Source organism: Elephas maximus, chromosome 24, assembly GCF_024166365.1.
Source record: "Elephas maximus indicus isolate mEleMax1 chromosome 24, mEleMax1 primary haplotype, whole genome shotgun sequence".
Taxonomy (NCBI): Eukaryota; Metazoa; Chordata; class Mammalia; order Proboscidea; family Elephantidae; genus Elephas; species Elephas maximus.
In genome coordinates this window covers 27,640,245-27,653,584 of record NC_064842.1, presented here as the reverse complement: position 1 = coordinate 27,653,584, position 13,340 = coordinate 27,640,245, and the positions used below count along the sequence as shown (strand labels likewise).

The window sequence follows — 13,340 nt, the reverse complement described above, 5'->3', positions numbered from 1 at the left end:
GGGTGAGAAGAGTTAGGGGAGCCAACCTGAAGGGAGAGAAGTCTGGGGAGATGCAGATGTAACCTTTTACTAATTAGTTGATTCTAACCAGCTCCCCTAATCTTTTCAAAAAAACCAAGCTCATTGCTTTTGAGTTGATTACGACTCATAGCAGCCCTACAGGACAAAGAACTGCTCCATAGGGTTTCGAAGGAGCAGTGGTGGATCTGCACTGCTGACCTTTTGGTTAGTAGCTATCTTAGTTATCCAGTGCTACTACAACAGAAATACCACAAGTGGATAAAAGAAGTTTATTCTCCACAGTCTAGTAGGCTAGAAGTCCAAACTCAGAGCGTCAGCTCCAGGGGAAGGCCCTCTCTCTCCACTGGCTCTGGGGGAAGGTCCCTGTCATCAATCTTCCCCTAGACTAACAGCTTCTCCATGCAGGAACCCCGGGTCCAAAGGACGCACTCTGTTCCCAGTGCTGCTTTCTTGGTGATACGAGGTCCCCCTGTCTCTATGCTCACTTCTCTCTTTTATATCTCAAAAGAGGTTGGCTTAAATTGTAGGTAAATCTTATAGATTGAGTCTGAGTAACTGCTGTTTATCCCATCTCATTAACATCATAGAGACAGGATTTATAACACAGAGGGAAATCATACCAGATGACAAAATGGTGGACAATCACATAACACTGGGAATCATGACCTAGCCAAGTTGACAGATATTTTTGGGGGACACAATTCAACCCATGGCAGCAGTCAAGCTCTTAACCGCTAAGGCACCTAATCTCTTTAGCAGTGGTTAAAAGCCCTGGGTTTGGGTTCTGGGTGTGGCCAACTATTAGTTGTATGATCTGGGGCAGGTTATTAACTTCTCTAAGCTGTAGTTTCCTCACATTTAATGGGAATAATTATATTTTATTCACACATAAGATTGTTATGAGATTAAATTAGGTAGCATTCAAAACATTTCCCATTATTCCTGGCACAGAGCGTTTAATAAATACTAGCTATAATTATTTAGGTACATTGATAATATAAGTATTAGACACATTGATAATTACTGGCGATTGGAATGTGAAAGTTGGAGACAAAGAAGAACTGGTAGTTGGAAAGTACAGCCTTGGTGATAGAAATGATGCTGGAGGTCGCATGACACAATTTTGCAAGGCCAAGGACTTCTTCATTGCAAATACCTTTTTTCACCAACATAAACAGTGACTATACATGTGGACCTTGCCAGATGGAATACACAGGAATCAAATCCACTACATCTGTGGAAAGAGACAATGGAAAAGCTCAATATCATCAGTCAGAACAAGGCCAGGTGCTGATTGTGAAACAGACCATTAATTGCTCATATGCAAGTTGAAGTTGAAACTGAAGAAAATTAGAACAAGTCAACAAGTGCCAAAGTACGACCTTGAACAACCTGAATTCAGAGACCATCTCAAAAATAGATTTGATGTGTTGAACACTAATGATTGAAGACAAGAAGAGCTGTGGAATGACATCAAAGACATCATATGTGTGAAAGCAAGAGGTCATTAAAAAGACAGGAGAGAAAGAAAAGACCAAAATGGATATCAGAAGAGACTCTGAAACTTGCTCTTGAATGTTGAGTAGCTAAAGCAAAAGGAAGAAATGGTAAGTAAAAGAGCTGAACAGAAAATTTCAAAGAGTGACTTGAGAAGACAAAGTAAAGTATTATAATGACATGTGCAAAGAGCTGGAGATAGAAAACCAAAAGGGAAGAACAAGCTCAGCATTTCTCAAACTGGTAGAACTGAAGAAAAAATTCAAGCCTTGAGTTGCAATATTGAAGGATTCGACAGGGAAAATACTGAACGACACAGGAAGCATCAAAAGAAGACGGAAGGAATACAGAGAGTCACTGTACTAAAAAGAATTGGTCGACCTTCAACCATTTCAAGAGGTAGCATATGATCAGGAATGGGTGGCATTGAAGAAAGAAGTCCAAGCTGCACTGAAAGCATTGGCAAAAAACAAGGCTCTGGGAATTGACAGAATATCAATTGAGACGTTTCAACAAACAGATGCAGCACTGGAAGTGCTCATTTGTCTATGCCAAGAAATCTGGAAGACAGCTATCTGGCCAACTGACTGGAAGAGATCCACATTTATGCCCATTCCCAAGAAAGGGGATCCAACTGAATGAGGAAATTATCAAACAATATCATTAATATCAGAAATTAACTAGTTAATTAATGCCAGAAATTCAAGCCTGATTCAGAAGAGGACGTGGAACCAGGGATATCATTGCTGATGTCAGATGATCCCGGCTAAAAACAGAGAACACCAGAAAGATGTTTACCTGTGTTTTATTGACTATGCAAAGGCATTCGACTGTGTAGATCATAATAAATTATGGATAACATTGTGAAGAATGGGAATTCCAGAACATTTAATGTGCTTGTGAGTAACCTGTACTGAGATCAAGAGGAAGTTGTTCAAACAGAACAAGGGGTACTGTGTGGTTTAAAGTCAGGAAAGGTGTGCGTTAGAGCTGTAGCTTTTCACCATACCTGTTTAATCTGTATGCTGAACAAATAATCTGAAAAGCTGGACTAATTCGAGCACGGGGCATCAAGACTGGAGGAAGACTCATTAACAACCTGCGTTATGCAGATGACACAACCTTGTTTGCTGAAAGTGAAGAGGACTTGAAGCACTTAGGATGAAGATCAAAGACCACAGCCTTCAGTAGGGATTATACCTCAACATAAAGAAAACAAAAATCCTCACAACTAGACCAATAAGCAACATCGTGATGAATGGAGAAAAGATTGACGTTTTCAAGGATTTCATTTTACTTGGATTCACAATCAACACCCATGGAGGCAGCAGTCAAGAAATTAAAAGACAAATTGCACTAGGGAAATCTGTTGCAAAAGACCTTTTTTAAAGTGTTGAAAAGCAAAGATGTCACCTTGATTGATTTTTTAATATTAATATTAAACAAACCTTGCATTCCCAGAAAAAAAAAAAACTCACTTGATCATGATGTACTGTTGGATTCAACTTGCTAAAATTTTGTTAAGAATTTTTGCATCTATATTCATGACAGATATTGATCTGTAGTTTTCTTTTCTTGTAATGTCTTTATCTTTGGTGTCAGACTAAGCCTGGCCTTATAGAACAAGTTGGGAAGTATTTTTTGTTCTTCAGTTTCTTGGATGTGTATAATTGATATTATTTCCTTCTTAAATGTTAGTAGAATTCTTCACTGAAAACAACTGGCCTTGAGTTTTGTTTTTTCATGGGAAAGTTTTTAACTACAAATTGAATTTCTTTATAGATATAGGGCTATTAAGGCTATTTTTCTTTTTTAAATTATTTTGATTGTGATAAAAATATATGTAAGAAGACATTTGATAACTCAACAATTTTTATGTGTATAATTCAGTGACATTGATTACATCCATCATGTCACACAGTCATTACATTATCCTTTTTCCGATTATTCTACCACCATTAACAGAAACTCAGTGCCCCTAAGGAATAACTTTCCCTTTCCCTTTCCTTCCCGACTCTGGTAACCACTAAAAAGCTTTGGTCTCTATACATTTGCTTATTTCATATAAGTGTGATCATACAGTATTTGTCTTTGTGATCGCCTTATTTCACTCAGCATGTCCTCAAGGTTCATCCGTGTTGTGGCATGTATCAGGACTTCGTTTCTCTTTATGGCTAAGTAATATTCCATTGTATGTATGTACCACATTTTGTTTATTCATTCATCTGTTGATGGACGTTTAGGTTGTTTCCACCTTTTGGCTATTGTGAATGGTGCTGCAATGAACATTGGCGTACATGTTTCTGTTTTCATTCCTGCTTTCACTTCGTCTGGGTATATACCTAGGAGTGGAAAGGCTAGGTCATATGGTAATTCTATGTTCAATTTTTTGAGGAGCTGCCAAACTGTTTTCCACAATGGCTGTACCATTTTGTATTCCTACCAGCAATGGATTTGAGTTCTAATTTCTCCACATCCTCACCAATATCTGTTCCTTTTTTTTTTAACTTAGCATAGGTAGTCTAGTGGGGGTGAGTTGTTATCTCATTGTGGTTTTGATTTGCATCTCTATAATGGCTAATGGGAAACCCTGGTGGCACAGTGGTTAAGGGTTGCCAGTTTTTCAATTGGGTTCTTTTTCTCTTTGCTGTTAAGTTGTATGAGTTCTGTATATATTCTGGATGTTAAACCTTTATCAGATATATGGTTCCCCCAAATTTTCTCCCAGTCTGTAGGTTGTCTCTTCACTTTGTTGATAAAGTCCTTTGATGCACAGAAGTATTTAATTTTTATGAGGTCCCATTTATGTATTTTGTCTTTTGCTAGTTGTGCTTTTGGTATCATATCTAAGAATCCATTGTTAAAAACTAAGTCCTGTAGCCATATCCTTATCTTTTCTGCTAAGAATGTTATGGTTTTAGTTCTCATATTTAGGTCCTTGTTCTTTTGGAATTGGTTTTCATATGCAGAATGAGGTATGGATCCTGCTTCATTCCTTGGCACATGGAAATCCAGTTTTCCCAGCACCATTTTTTAAAGAGACTCTTCTTTTCTGTTGAATGGGCTTAGCACCCTTGTTGAAAATCAATTGGCCATAGATGTATAGCTTTATTTCTGGACTCTCCATTCCATTCCATTGGTCTATGTGGCTATTATACCAGGCTTTTTTGATTACTGTAACTATAGGGTCGCTATGAGTTGGAATTAACTCGATCGCAATAGGTGTGTTGGGATAGCTTTATAGTATGTTTTAAAATTAGGAAATGGGAGTATTCCTACCTTATTTTTGTTTTTCAAAATTGCTTTGCGTTCCTCTCAGTGGGAATTGACGGCAACAGGTTTGGTTTCTGGTTTGGTTGGAACCCTGGTGGCGCAATAGTTAAGAGCTCTGCTGCTAATCAAAAGGTCGATAGCTCGAATCCACAAGCCACACCTTGGAAACCCTACAGGGCAGTTCTACTCTGTCCCATAGGGTAACTATGAGTCAGAATTGACTTGGGAGCAATAGGTTTGGTTTGGTTTACTTTTCCATATAAATTTGAGAATTGGCTTTTCCATTTCTACAAAGGAGGGTATGGGACTTTTGATGGGAATTTCATTAAATTTATAGGTTGCTTTGGGAAATACTGACATCTTAACAATAGTAAGTCTCGTAATCAATGACTACAAAATGTCTTTCCATTTACTTAGGTCTGCTTTAATTTTTTAATGTTTTCTAGTTTTAAGCATTCAAGACTTTACCCTCCTGGTTAAATTTATTTCTGGGTAGTTTATTCTTTTAGATATTACTACAAATGGAATTGTTTCCTTAATTTCCTTCTCGGCTTGTTCATTGCTGATGCATAGAAACTCAACTGACTTTTGTATGTTGTCCCTATATCCTTTCTCTCTTCTTGAGTGCACTTTGGTAGTTGCGTCTTTAAAGGAATGTCCATTTAATGTGAGTTGATTTTTGGCATACAGTTATTCATCCTATTCCCATATTATTGTTTCAATATCTATAGACTCTGTAGTGATGTCACCTCTTTCATCCCTGACATTGATAATTTGCGTATTATTGCTTTTTTTGCCGATCAGTCTGGCTCAAGGTGTATCAATTTTATTGATATCAAAGAATCACTTTTGGGTTCATTCATTTTTCTACTCATTCTTGGTTTTTTAAAATTTCATCGATTTCCACTTTGATCTTTATTATTTCCTTTCTTCTGTTTATTTTGATTTTAGTTTGCTCTTTTTTTCCCCTAGTTTCTTAAGGTGGATGCTAAAGTCATTGATTTAAGATTCTTCTTTTCTAATATAGGATTTAGTGCTACAAATTTCCCCATAAGTATTGACTTAGTGGCATTGCACAATTTTGATATATTGTATCTTTATATTCATTCAGCTAAAAATATTTTCTAATGTGCCTTTTGATTTATTTTTTGATCCATGGGTTACCTAGAAAAGTGTTATTGACTTTACAAATATCAGGGATTTTCCAGGGATCTTTCTTTCACTGATTTCTAATTTAATTCTATTGTGGTCTGAGAGTATACTTTGTGTGACTTGAATCCTTGTAAAGTTATTGAGACTTGCTCCTGAATATGATCTATCTTGATGCTCATACTAGTTTCCCATAACCCTCAAGTCCCATGGGGGTGCTCACAATGGAAGTGTGCACATTCAGTGGGTTATGTCACAGGAGAGGAACACTGAGCTTGGGGATTCACTACTTGTAAGCAGAAGCAAGCCTTCTCTCTGTTCTGGATATATCACTTCATTTCTCAAGGTTGTTCACTGCAAATACATCCCTGAGAAATGGCCTGGGTAGAGTTTGCAGGGTCCTGCATTCTTGGTGTACTCAGCAAGAACGTGCGGGGATGCTCAGGACCTACAGCAGACTTCTCCTCTAACAAACTCACTGAAGCTTTTTTCATTATTTCGAATGATGTTTTCTTTCTGTGTTCCATTCTGGATCGTTTCTACTGCTATTCTTTCTAGGTCACTAATCTTTTCTTCTTCAATGTCTCATCTGTTCTTAATCCCACTCAGTGTATCCTTCATCTCAGACATAATAGTTTTCATCTCTAGAAGTTTGATATGGGTCTTTTTTATATCTTCCATCACTCTATTTAAATCTTGAACTTACAGAATACAGTTACAAAAACTCTTTTAATGTTCTTATTTTCAAATTCTAATATTTGTGACAGTTCTGAGTCAGTTTTGAGTAATTGTTTTTCCCTTTACTATGAGCTATGTTTCCTTGTATTACCCACACCTGGTAATCTTTGCTACTACTGAGGCAAGACAATCCTAAATAGTCTACCCAATGCCCTGTGAATTATGAGTTTTTCGAGTCTTGCTGGTAAGAACAGGCACTCACTTGTCCCATTTGTGAGCACTGTGCCCTGCTTCCTCCAGTCCTTTCAGATGGCTCTTTCCTTGACCTTGGGTAGTTTTCTCACACACATGCTCTGATTGTTCCTCCACTCAAGGAGAACTCTCTGCAGATCTCTGGGGTTCTCTCTTGCAGATGTCTCCTCTCTCATACTCTGTGCTATGAATACTAGCTGCTTTGTTCTTCCCAGGCTGTTACCTTCATCTCCTCAATACAAGGAGTCCCCTGGACTCTGCTTAGTGCTGGAAACTCTCAAGGCTGTAAGTGGCACAGTTGTAGGACCCCCCTCACTGGTTTCCCATCTCTCAGTATCACTGACCTTCATTATCTGATATCTAGTGTTATTATTTTTTTTTTTTAGTGTTATGAGCTGAATTGTATCCCAACCCTCCCCCCTACCCTCTCCAAATATGTGTTGAATTCCTGGCTCTTATCCCTGCGAATGTGATCCTGTTTGGAAACAGTCTTTTTCCTTTGTTATGTTAGTAAGGTAATACCTGTGTAGGGTGGATCATGACCCTACTGACTTCTGAGCTATAAAGAGGCCAGAATAGATGCAGAGACACACATGGTGGTGGTAATGGGGAACAGGCACCATGTGAGGACTGTCTGTAAGTCAAGGAGCCATGGAGCATGTGGAGCTACCAACAAGTAAGGAATTTTACATGGCAGAGACCTTGATTTGGACTTTCAGACTCAAGAACTGTGAGAAAATAAATTTCTGTTCTTTAAAGCCACTTACTTTTGGTATTTCTGTTACAACAGCACTAGGTCTTTTTGGGGGGGGTGGGGTGGGGAAGGAGGGTTGAGGTTGTTTCAGGAAAGAGGGTAATTCCATTCCATTACTCTGTTTGGAAACCCTGGTGGTGTAGTAGTTAACTGTTATGGCTGCTAACCAAAAGTTTGGCAGTTCAAATCCACCAGGCCCTACTTGGAAACTCGATGGGGCAATCATACTCTGTCCTATAGGGTCACTATGAGTCGAAATCAATTCAACAGTAAGGAATGGGTTTGGCTTTTTTTTTTTTTGGTTACTGGGTCTTGGCCAAAAGCAGAAGTCTCCTTTTTTTTTTTTTTTTTTTTAACTTTAGCCATGTGTCATCAAATTTTTTTTTTTTTTTTGGTCCTCTCTACTTCGAGGACTCCAATTACATGGATATTAGGCTGCTTACGTTTTCCCCAGCTCACTGATCCTCTGTTCATTTTTTAAAAGCCGTTTTTCTCTCTGTGTTTCATATTGGATCGTTTCTATTGCTATGTCTTCAAGTTCATGCATCTTTTCTTCTGCCTACAAGTGCCTACTCTGTAGTTAAGCCAATTCAGTGTATTCATCTCAGACACAGTCATTTTTATTTCTAGAAATTCAATTTGTTTTTTTGTATCTTCCATGACCTTATTTAGCATTTTTAATTTTTCTTCCCTTTTTTGAATACGTAGAATATAGTTATAACTACTTATTTAATGTTCTTTTCTACTAATGCTATCATCTATGCCATTTCCGGGTCAGTTTTGATTGTTATTCTTATTATAAGTCATATTTTCCTGATTCTTTGCACACCTGATAATTTTTTATTAGATGTCAAAAACTGTGAATTTTACCTTGTTGAGTACTGCACATATATATTTCTTTATTCCTATAAATATTCTTGAGCTTTGTTTTGGGACGCAATTAAGTTACTTGGAAGCAGTTTGATGGTTTCCAGTCTTACATCTGAGCTTCTCCAGATAGGACTGGTACAGCATTTAGTCTGGGGCTAATCTTGTCTGACTTCTGATGATAAACTGTTCTGAGTACTCTACCCAAGGCTCTGTGAACTAAGAAGTTTTCTACTCTGGCTGATAGGGATAGAAACTATTCCTGGCTCTTTTGTTGTTATTAGGTGCCATCAAGTCAGTTCCGACCCACAGCGACCCTAGGTACAACAGAATGAAACACTGCCCAGTCCTGCACCATCCTCACAATTGCTGTTATGCTTGAGCCCATTGTTGCAGCCACTATTAGTCCATCTCATTGAGAGTCTTCCTCTTTTTCACTGACCCTCTACTTTAGCAAGCTTGATGTCCTTCTCCAGGGACTGATCCCTCCCGATTACACGTTCAAAGTACGTGAGTCGAGGTCTTGCCGTTCTTGCTTCCGAGGAGCGTTCTGGCTGTACTTCTGCAAAGACAGATTTGTTTGTTTGGTATATTCAATATTCTTCACCAAGACCATAATTCAAAGACATCAGTTCTTCTTCGGTCTTCCTTATTCATTGTTCAGCTTTCACATGCATTTGAGGCAATTGAAAATACCACAGCTTGGGTCAGGCGCACCTTAGTCCTCAAAGCAACATTTTGCTTTTAAAGAGGTCTTTTGCAGCAGATTTGCCCAAGGTATAACATGTTGCTTGATTTCTCGACTGCTGCTTCCATTGGCACTGATTGCGGATCCAAGCAAAATGGAAATTCTTGACAATGTCTATATTTTCTCTGTTTATCATGCTGTTGCTTATTGGTCCAGTTGTGAGAATTTTTGTTTTGTTTATGTTGAGGTACAATCCATACTGAAGGCTGTAGTTTTTGATCTTCATCAGTAAGTGCTTCGAGTCCTCTTCACCTTCAGCAAGAAAGGTTGTGTCATCTGCATAACGCTGGTTGTTAATGAGTCTTCCTCCAATTCTGATGCCGCATTCTTCTTCACATAGTCCAGCTTCTGGATTATCTGCTCAGCATACAGACTGAGTAAGTATGGTGAAAGGATACAACCCTGACACACACCTTCCCTAACTTTAAACCACACGGTATCTCCCTGTTCAGTTTGAATGAATGCCTATTGTTCTATATACAGTTTCTGCATGAGGACAATTAAGTGTTCTGGGATTCCCATTCTTCGCAATGTTATCCATAATTTGTTTTAATCCACACAGTCGAATGCCTGTGCATAGTCAATAAAACACAGGTAAATATCTTTCTCATATTCTCTGCTTTCAGCCACGATCCATCTGACATCAGCAATGATACCCTCATTCTAAGTCCTCTTTTGTATCTGGTTTGAATTTCTGGCAGTTCCCTGTCTATGTACTGCTGCAACCGCTTCTCCTACCTGGCCCTTTATGAGTTCCAAATATCGTTCCTTCTAACCCTTTTGGGTGCTTCTCTCCTGGCTTCAGGTATTTTTCTCCCATGTATTCCCTGATCAGACTCCAAGGGGCCGTTTGAAAATCTTCAGGACTGTCCGCCTTTGCAACTCTCTCCGCTGGCTCTGGTAATTGGCCCTGCAAACTGTAGCCACCTTGGCCTCTCTGAACTTCTGGTTCTGTCTTCTCAATTCAGGGAGACCAATAAACCATGACTGGGTTCCCATTTACTACACTGTATCTTAGACACTTTCTAGGCAATAAATTGTGGGCAATCACAGGGCTCATTTATTTCCTTTCTCAGGGATCATTGCCCTTTCTTGCCTGATGTCCAAGGTCTTTTTTTTTTTCTCTTATATAACATTTTATTGGGTCTTTGGTGAATGTTTACCCAGTAAATTAGGTTTCCACTTAACAATTACTACACAAATTGCTCAGTGACACTGGTTACGTTTTTGGAATTTGTCAACATTCTCATTAATTCTGTTCTGGAAGTTTCATTTCCAGTAATATGGTTTTCCTGTCCCCTTACTCTTTCACCTTTGCTTTAGAGTAATCCTTCATCTTGATAGTCAATGTCTTAAAAATCCTTCTTCCACATATTTTTCCAGTTTCTAGTCATTTTAGTCATTTCAGGTAGTACAGTAAATCTGGTGCCTTTTACTCCATCTTGTTTTGAACCTAAAGTCCCCACAGTTAATTTTGGAAGGCAAAGATTTAACACTAAAGTATTTTTTGTTATTGTTGACTTGATTTTTAATTGTCAAGATATATTAATTGTCCAGAGAACATAACTTAAATTCAAATGATAAACTTTTAGCTTAACAATTGACCAAACAAATTAGATCAGTCACTGTTTCCAGGGATATTTATACATTCAACAAATGTCTGAATACCTATTATGTGCCAGCAGCCTCTGTGGTGTAAACGCTTAACATGCTCAGCTGTTAACTGAAAGGCTGGAGGTTCAAGTCCACCCATATACAATCTACTTCCAAAAAACCAGCCATTAAAAAGTTTGTGGAGCACAGTTCTACTCTGACACACATGGGGGTCACCACGAGCCAGAGCTGACTGGACAGCAAATGGTTTAATTATGTGTTAGGCACACTTCTAGTTGCTGGAGATTACAGCTGTGATAAGGAAAAAATCAAAAGCCCTGTCCTCCTGGAGTTTACATCACAGTATGTTTGAAAAAGATGTTATCTCAATGCTTTTGCAGAAAGCCCAAAACAATTAAGCTAAATGATGTAAAAATTGTAAGGAGCAATAATATTTTCAGGCACACTTTGAGCTTGAAACACTTCAACAAATTAGCAGCCCTGAGTCACAGTCTGTACTGTAACATCCATCCGTGGGCAACTTTTATTGAATTCAGACAAAAGCCTTCTGAGGGCAGATCCCTGCTTATCAGCTCGCCTGTGTATCCTGAGTCCCTAAGGGCAGTGTCTGCCTTAAGATAGATGCTTAATAAGTATCTAATGGAAAACTTGCATCCACCTCTTCCCAGCGCCATTGGGACGAAAAGGGTTTAGTGCAACACATCAGGGCAAGATGGAAATGCAACACGAAGCTGGCTGCACGTCCTTCATTGTCAGTTCTCTTAAATTTATGACTGGCAGGTGAGAGCTGACACTTCCTGTCTTTGGTTTAGTTCCTGACATTTCAATATGGTTGACCCAAGTCTCTTGGCTTGATTTCTCTCAGGGAGGGTAGAGAAGAGAGGAAGAAAGAAAGCGGCTATTACGTAGCTTTTAAACTTTACCTTTTAGGGGTGTGTGTGTGATATTTAATAAATGTGTGTGTGTGCGTGATATTTAATATGTAGAAATACATGGAAAACTTCAGTATGCAAATAATACATGGAAAACTTGGGTGGGTTGGGAGTGGTCAGAGTACTTCACCCAGAGGACGTGTCACTGACCCCGGACCATAGGTGTCTCCCTCACCGAGCCGCGTACACCCACCGGGTAAGGCGCCTGCAAGTGATCCCGGGCCGCGCGCCAGGCGGGAGCAGAGAGTCCGTGGGAGGCGTGGGCTGGCCCTGGCTTTCCGCCCTCGGCTGCACATTCTCCGCTGCAACAGCACGCGGCATCAAGGAGGTTTGGGGGCAGGCTGGCAGCGGCGGAGCCAGGGCTCGGGAGCCGGGCCGGGCGCCCCCTTCTCGCCCGCACGTGGCTCGCTGTGGCCGGCTGCGCAGGCTCGACGGGCGGGGCCGGTGCACGGCGAGGCGGGCGCGGCCCGGGCGGGCGGCGGGCGCGGCCGGTGGGAACAGCGAAAGGGGCGGATAGGGCCGGCGTGGGGCGCGGGCCGGGGGCCACGTGACGGTGGCGGGGCTATTAAGCGGCGCCGCAGCTGCTCGCAGCCCGAGCTGGTGCTTCGCCGGAGACCCAGCGCCCCAGCGTCCCACCCGCACAGGAGCCTGCGCGAAGGTCACTCTGCGCCCACCTGCCCGCCAGCTCCCACCGCTGTCGCCTCTCCAGAGCCCCGCGCGCCCCGCCCGGGTCACAACCCCCTGCCCGCCGCGCCCCGCCGGCCCGGCAGCGTCTCCGTCCTTCTGTCTGTAAGTCCGTGCGCCCGTCCGAGCCCCCACCAGCCAGCACCATGAACCAGATCGAGCCCGGCGTGCAGTACAACTATGTCTACGAAGACGACGAGTACATGATCCAGGAGGAGGAGTGGGACCGTGACCTGCTCCTGGACCCGGCCTGGGAGAAGCAGCAGAGGAAGGTCAGCAAGGGGTCCCGGGGCGCCGTCTGCGCGCGCGGCCCGTGTCTGTGGGTCTCTGTCCCTGCGTGGGGCCCCGGCCGGTGGGCATCGCCGACGGTGTGGACTAGCTGAGAGGGTTCTGTAGGGGTGTGTTGTCCCGTGTCAGCGTAGCCCTGATGAGAAACCCCGTTAGAGAGGAGAGCACGTCCAGGGACAAACATGAAACTGGGTGCCCTTCGTGTGTGTGTGTGTGTGACATAGAGTTACAAAACGAAAAATGTTGAAGAAAAGTGCTATGTGTGTTTCTGTTGCCATACCAACTTGCATTAGACCAGAATGTGAGAGAATCTGGGGTCTGCTCCTCATCCCTTGAGTCCGGTGACCTTGGCCACAGTATCATACTCTCCCGGCCCCTTTGTGTGCATAACCCATCACTCTCTAAATAAAAGTGATCAAATTAGCATCAGCTTTGCTTTTCACAGGACTGCTCCAAAGAGTAACTGAAAATTATTCTTTAAATGTTTCAGGCTCTTTAGTGAGGGATGCTGCATGAATAGGAGATATTCCCCGATAAAGTAATAATTATTTCACACTCTATTTATAGTTCATTGAGGTAAGCA

The 13,340-nt window shown here is 41.2% G+C and overlaps 1 protein-coding gene across 2 annotated transcripts in view; it reads left to right on the top strand.

The window, feature by feature from the left end:
* Positions 1 to 12,382: 12,382 nt before the first annotated feature.
* The window catches only part of ACTN2 (actinin alpha 2), a 74,918-nt gene continuing 73,960 nt past the window's right edge, over positions 12,383 to 13,340 (top strand). Inside the window, exon 1 of one of the 2 annotated variants that reach the window (XM_049868678.1) lies at positions 12,383 to 12,741. In XM_049868678.1, coding sequence (XP_049724635.1) covers positions 12,616 to 12,741 — 126 coding nt within the window. In that variant the 5' untranslated portion in view covers positions 12,383 to 12,615. The remainder of the gene's footprint in view (positions 12,742 to 13,340) is intronic. The other variant, XM_049868677.1, reaches the window with a different exon arrangement.